General features: G+C 33.4%; 1 protein-coding gene across 3 annotated transcripts in view; it reads left to right on the plus strand.

Annotated features, from left to right (window-relative positions):
• Positions 1 to 7500, plus strand: part of LOC106873811 (breakpoint cluster region protein) — a 54835-nt gene that overhangs the window by 28229 nt on the left and 19106 nt on the right. For 2 of the 3 annotated variants that reach the window (XM_014921323.2, XM_052968885.1), the window contains exons 8-11: positions 1062 to 1197; positions 2253 to 2314; positions 4018 to 4054; positions 5845 to 5916. In XM_014921323.2, the coding sequence (XP_014776809.2) occupies positions 1062 to 1197; positions 2253 to 2314; positions 4018 to 4054; positions 5845 to 5916 (307 nt within the window). The remainder of the gene's footprint in view (positions 1 to 1061; positions 1198 to 2252; positions 2315 to 4017; positions 4055 to 5844; positions 5917 to 7500) is intronic. The other variant, XM_052968884.1, reaches the window with a different exon arrangement.

The following is a 7500-nucleotide window of genomic DNA, read 5'->3' on the forward strand; positions in this document are numbered from 1 at the left end:
AAACAAGCATACATACACAAATGAAGACTGTAACACATGACCATATATACACACACACACTTTACTTCACACAAGGACACATATGGAGACACATGTCCACACATATGGAGATGCACATCCATACATACAAACACAGTACATAGTTGCAAAACACACACACACACAGACATGCACACACAAGGAGACAGAGGTACACACACACACACACAGACATGCATAAAAACACAAACACAGACATGCAAACACATGAATATGCAGAATACATACATACAAATATACACACGTATATACATAAGCACACACACATACATACATACACACACACACATACATACATACATACACACACATGCATACATACATGCATGTGTAGGCGCACGCACACACTAATTCACACACATGCACACAAACAAACAAAAAGGAACGCAGTGTGAATAATGGACAGTCAATGACTATTGAAAAGAATGCAAGACGCAACGAAAATTTTAGAAAAATAAAAAAGAAATAAGTGGAAATTTTACCGGTGAGTGTGTTAAATTATAAGGCACTAAAAGAGAATGACTCTCCCCAGACACAACAGAATATACTTCAACACATGAACTCACAGAAAGAATCTTGCAAACCAAATCCCAAAACGAAATTGATTAACAATGTTTTTTGTTTGTCCATGTAGTGCATAGATGTAAAGATTTTTGTAACTTCCTACTCTTGAACATCCAACATAAAGCTGATCATGGTTGAAACAGGGCTCTGAATTTGTTGATGTTCATGGCAAAACTAAGACACACTGGAAATTGAAGTTGTTTGAATTGAAATGGTACATTGTCTCCTGAGTCTGTGTGATGGAGGCTCTTGTATCTTATGTTCAGTTGTCTCCATGTGACAGAGGCTTGTGTTTGCATATCAAGCCCATTCTTTCTCTGTTCAAGTGTCGCCTGGGCTCACTACTGATACTTTGTGAGAGTCTTTCAATTTGTGCCTATATCATATTTAAAACCACTGCTCTTTCATAAATTGCTTTTCAATAATTATGGTTTTATTTTCAATTTTTCATTATCTAGCAACGAGAAATAGCACGACTTTCTGGTAGCTTGGAGTTCAAGTTGAAAGATGGCAAAAAAGTATATACCTTATTGATGTCTACAAATTATTCCCGTGAAGAATGGAAAGAAGCCATCATTTCTTTAAAAGATAAATGTAAGTTCTGACCCATCTGTTATTTCATTTTTGTACTCTTTTAAAATATTTTAAATCTCTAAACTCTAAGACTATTTAACACATTCAGAATAAGTATGCCAAAAAAGAGGTAGACACTACATGGTCACTCAAGCTGTTAAAAATGGCAGCCAAATCTCTCTTAAATCATATCCTGTCATCTTAAAAAAAAAAAAAGCAAGTATATTGGATAACGTAGTCTGGATATATTATGTCTAGACATAAGACAGGATAATCAAGGCTGAAATGCTTCTGATTATAGGTCTACTGGTTAGGGCTGCTCTGGGCCAAGCAACAACTTTATTGTAAAAAACCATTAGTGATATGTTGAAGCAGGTGCATAAAACATACAAAGGTTGGGGTACAGATAAAAGAACTTCCTTCTTACTAAATGAGTTTACTGCAATCATAATTATGACTCAGTTATATTCCTAATGTATGTATTGTGTCTTCTGTTTCTATAACTGAATGTGTGTGTATGTACCACTCTTATAAATATCATTGTGTTTTCATTTGGTCTGTGCCATGTAAAGAAAGATAACTTCAATCTTAATGTGGTTACTCCCTTAGTTAGTGTGTGTGTGTGTGTGTGTGTGTGTGTGTGTGTGTGTGTGTGTGTGTGTGTGTGTGTGTGTGTGTGTGTGTGTGTGTAAAAAAACATTTGAGTTCAGCCCCATACAATATGCAGGCTTTAAAGTTGTTTGGAGCTGAATCAAACTGTACTATATGTAGCTCCTACAAAATGTTTTGAGTGCCGCTTTCTTGTGTTTGTCCACTCACTCACGTATGCGTGTGTGTGCATATGTATATATGTGCCACATAAAAAGCACCCAGCACATTCTGTAAAGTGACTGGTGTTAAGGAAGCTCATTCAGCCGTAAAAACCAAACCAAATCAGACTGGATCCTGGTGCAGCTCTCCTGCTTACCAGCTCTGGTCAAACTGTCCAACCCATGCCATCATGGAAAATGGACATTAAAGAATGATGATGATGATGATGATGATATATAATATACCATATTTCTTTCTTCATTTAGCTTTTCAAGACTGTAACTACACAACATCAGATATCCAGCAAATAGTAACAAATTGTAAAAAGGTAGGTTTTTCTTTATTCTGCTATTATTCTACAATATCAGGTAATCCTTCTTTACATACTTGTTGATTAATCTGAACATTAAAGAGAGCTGCTATATGGTAACTTGACCTGTTAGTAATAACAACTATATTTCTCTCATCTTACACATTACCATCTTGAAATGAGAAGGGTGCATTCACTGGATAATGTAATTTATATATGCAGTGTCTGAGAGAAGGTAGGAACAGTCATAACTAGAATACTTTTTAGTCATAGGTTTATACAGTTAGTCATGACTTGTGGCTGAACAACAACAGCAACACCAAAAATGGTTCCAACTATCATTGCCCTCACCAATGTTATCCTTATCTGTGTTGTTGTCATTCAGCTTCTTATCACCATCTTATTGGACTGGGGCATGTGAAATTAAGTGTACTACCCAGAGCCATAACAAAATCTGTGTAGGAAATTCATTTTTGAAGAAACTGATCTATAAATCCAACAATACCTTATTTACTCAATCATTTTAATAGATCAACTGAATATTTTTTGTTTTATTTCATTTACATAGACAGTGGAATGTAGAATTAGATCACCTAACAAAATACCTTGTGGTATTTAGTTAATCCTTTGGCATTCTGAGTACAACTCCTACCCAGGTCAACTTTTTCTTTCATGCTTTTGAAGGTTGATAGAATAGGTGCTAGTGAAATATTGGAAGTTGGATTGATTCTGTCAACTTTATTCTACCCCATCATAGCAACAGTCAAGTGTCTGAAACAAATAAAAGAATAGAATAATTTAAATCATGTGAATTAAATTTTTAAATTAGTTTCACAGAAAACTGATCCTTAAAACTGTTTTAAATTCTGAATATCAAATTCTAGATACCTTTTGGTGAAAATCTTTATCTTGCTGCATTAGGGTTCAACTCATCTCTATCTAAATTCTCTTGATGTAAACATTGGTTCCATTTTCAACCATGTACCAACCATTTGTAATTAATATAGCCATAAGCATTTCAATCATGAAAACCTAATTCAGATTGAGGCTGAAATCCATTTCTGTCAGTACAACACATCCAATGAATAAATCTGGAAATATTTCAAAGATTTTCTTAAAATTACAAGATTCCAAGTTTATGAAGTTTTATCTATTCATGCAAAAGTCCACAAAGATTAGAAAGTTTTCTTTTCGTTTGTGTGATAAGAAGTTTGTTTCCCAACCACGTGATACTCGGTTCAGTCCCACTGCATGGCATCTTAGGGAAGTGTCTTCTACAATAGCCTTGGGCTGACCAAAGCCTTGTGGGTGCAGTTCGTAGATGGAAATTGAAAGGGTCCTGTCATATATATTTATGTGTATGTGTCTTTGTGTCTGTGTTTGTCCACCACCATCACTACTTGACAACTGATGTTGGTGTGTTTATGATCCTATAACTTAGTTGTTCAGCAAAAGCAACCAATAGAATAAGTACCAGGTTTTAAAAAAATAAGTACTGGGGTCAATTCATTCAACTAAAAATTCTTCAATGTGGTGCCCCGGCATGGCCACAGTCTAATGACTGAAACAAGTAAAATATAAAAGATGAAAGCATGTTAATTAATTTTTAGAGATTGATTTTTGAGCCTTTATCTTATTTTTGTTAATGATTTCAAATCGTCTGATATTTCTAATGATTTTAAATTCATTTTAAATTTTTGTTTTTCTTCCATTTTTTTCAGTTACCAAGCATAATCAACACAGTATTTTCACAGAAAGGTAAACAAAACAGTCCCCTTGATGACTTTATCCAGTTTCATTGTCAAATAATATTTAAGATTTGATAATGAATGTTTAATAGTAAATTGTGGACGATATGATTCATGGACAGGATTAATGTCAAAAACTAAATTCTTTACCATAGTTTTTTCTAAGCAAATTTTCACAACAGCTAAAATTAAGCCAATGTGAATGTTGAAGTGTTATAATTTCGATTCAATTTTCATTTCATCCTTTCAAGTCATTAAAATAACTTGAGATATATTTAATTATAAATAAACTGAACGGAATTTTAGTACCATGGTTATGGTTCTAACACATTGTAAATTTACATCTATATTCTTGTAAATTTACATCTAAAATTTTTTTCTTGTTTCCTCTACCCCTTAAAATGACTTTTTCGTGTCCATGGTTGTTTTCGAAACTGTAACCATTTATATTAATTCATCAAATAACTTTCAAATTTGCAATCTCTCCCTCTAAAATAGTAATCCCTTCCCTTGTTTCTTGACTACATATATATATATATATATATATATATATATATATATATACTGTCTGCTAAAATAATTTCTTTCCTGTCTGTATCTCTCTTATTTCTTGTTGCAATGGCTATTCCCTGCTGTTGTTTCTCTTACAAGCTTAAGGTGAAGCCTGCCAACTTCGTCCATTTCCGGCTGTTGCCTCCACACCTGTTCTCCTAACTCTCTCAGACTTTTGTTAGTTTATTCCATGTGTTTGGCTTTATTGAGGACACTCGAAAATATGCACAGCTAAGCTAAGAATTTCTCTTATTTTTAATTTTCTCATTCATTCAAACTCATCTATTCTCTAAAATAATTCTTTCTTGTTCTGCTCCTACAATGACTAACCTTGTTTCTTGGCTACATATATGTATATACATATTTCGTACTTTTCTCTAAAATAATTCTTTCTTGTTTGCTTTACCTCTTAAATGACTTTTCATGTCCATGGTTGCGCCCATCCTTTTCACCCCTACCACCAATACCAGAAATCTCTTTCTCTTACTGGACACCCAGTTGCCCTTCCCCTTGCTCCTCTTACATTGGTAATCTTGCTGCTCTCTCCTTTCTCTCCCAACCATCTCTGGACTAACTAAACCAGATAGCAGCCCAGTTACCCTCTTTCTCTCTCTCTCTCTCTTTTATATTTATATCTGCAGTATCAGTAATGCTTACACCCACAATGCTCATAATGCTTATATTTACAATGACCCAAACAGTTACATGTACAATACTTCCTTACTCCCACCTCCCAGTAGAGGCAACAACCTTATCCAGTCTCCAGCTGCTTCAGATGCCAAGATGTCAAAAATTGTCAAAGTCTAGTACAATAGTTTTGCTATGGAATGGTGAAGCTATTTTCCCATTTTCTGAAAAAGCAACACTTTTGAATAATAGCAACAATATATATATATATATATACACACACATACATACATATGATGAAAGAGCAAAGACTGGAAGAAACACAACAAAAAGGACAACCTTTCACAAAGATGTTATTAGTTTCACACATGTTAACATTTATGTACCTGCTTCCCTATTTCTGTTTTTCAATAATCGATGATATGTTCAACATTTTTAACATCAAATTTATTAGACAGGGGAATATATTTTATAATTGGAATATTGTGTACAAGGAATGGAATGTTTCCTTGCTATTTCATTAACTTAATTGTATATATGATTTAATATTGAGTACTTTGTATCTTGCTGTTATTAATCCCAATATGGCTACTTAATATGTTATGTCTTGTATTTTTAAAGTAGAGGAACATCTGTTTGGAGGATCCTTGTCTGTGACTCTTCATGAACTGACTGGCCTTGATGAAGTTTGTGGTAAGAAATGGTTTCAAATTTTTCTTCTGTAAATTCATTCATCTCTATTGATGAAGAAATACTTGCAGCTGAAATATTACAACATTATGCAAGGACTTGCTATGACATACAACTTATCCAAATTTAGCAACTTCATTGTAAAATGTTTGTCGACACAGTTTTCCACTTGTTTTCTCACACTCTGGTTACTTACTAGTCATGACAGTTATTTGACAACTTTAATTTCGGTGAATATTAGTGGATGTTGTTTTTAAACCTTCCCCCAAGTAATTTTAGTCACTAATCAATGATTTGAATATTGTTTTGTTATTTCATATGAACTAAACTGCATCCATCTATTAAATGGAGATAAAGTAGCAAATTGGTTGATTTTTTTAGAGTATTGAATGGAATGTGTTTTTGACTGTCTGCACTCAAAGTTCAAATCCCACCAGGATCAACTTTGTCTTTCATCCTTTAGGGATCAATAAATAATGTATCAGTCCAGGATAGTGGCTTAGTGAAGTTGTTAGAGCATTGAATGAGGTGCCATGTATTATCTGTTCTGATTCTTTGTGTTCTCACTTCAAATTTCACTTTTCACTGCCACCAACCTTTCTCTTGGCTGAAGACCAGTCCTTTCAGGCTCAGCTAATGGTGATACATCTCCAATGTTAGATGGAGTGATGTGCCAAATTGTATTTCAGTTATATCAACATAAAAATATGAGCATACCTTGTACTGAAGCAGTATAACTGCTAGAATACAAAACTGAATAATGAATATGGGGATTTATTTCTATGTTTTTCCAAATTGTTGTTGGACTTGATCTAATCTGGTATTCTTTACTCTATTATTGGCCATATCTATAGAATAGGTTTTGATTTTGTACATAATTTTAGACTTAAGAAAAATTCCAATTGGCTGGTGTCAAATTAATTGGCTTCTGCCTGAATTATTATATAGACATGACAATACTATGCAATATAAATGAGGTTACAGATTTTTGGTTTAAATAAATTCCAAGCAAATTCATTAAGGTAACAACAGAATCAGTAATACAGAGTAGACAATTCCTTGGAATATTCTTCAAAATACCTTATATTAGAGATAATTGTTGTTTTACATGTTTAGAATGTGGGAATGGTTTGTTTGGAATATGTCAATCATTTAATGACATCTACTTGTGCTTTGGAAACTCTTGAAATATGTTATGATTTTGGTAACTATGAATGATGGAATGAATCAAAAGTTTTTTCATAATTACATTTGTAAGATTTCTCTAGTATTGTCTTTCTTCAGAAACTAAATAGTTCTTTATTACTATCATCATCATCAGCAGCAGCAGCAGTAGTAGTAGTAGTAGTATAATAGTAGTAGTAGTAGCAGCAGCAGCAGTCACAGTAGTAGTTAAGAACTGTTAAGACAGTCTCAGAATCAATTCTCTGTTTCTTCATCAGCTATAACTTGTTGATTTCACATTGATTCTTGCAAAATAATGTTGGATATAAATTTTTACAGTTCAATGTTTTCCATTTTGAATTTTGTTTGTTTGTTTGTGTGTGTGTGTGTGTGTGTGTGTGTGTGTGTACACACATGCATATG

This window comes from Octopus bimaculoides, chromosome 6 (genome assembly GCF_001194135.2).
Source record: "Octopus bimaculoides isolate UCB-OBI-ISO-001 chromosome 6, ASM119413v2, whole genome shotgun sequence".
Lineage (NCBI taxonomy): Eukaryota > Metazoa > Mollusca > Cephalopoda > Octopoda > Octopodidae > Octopus > Octopus bimaculoides.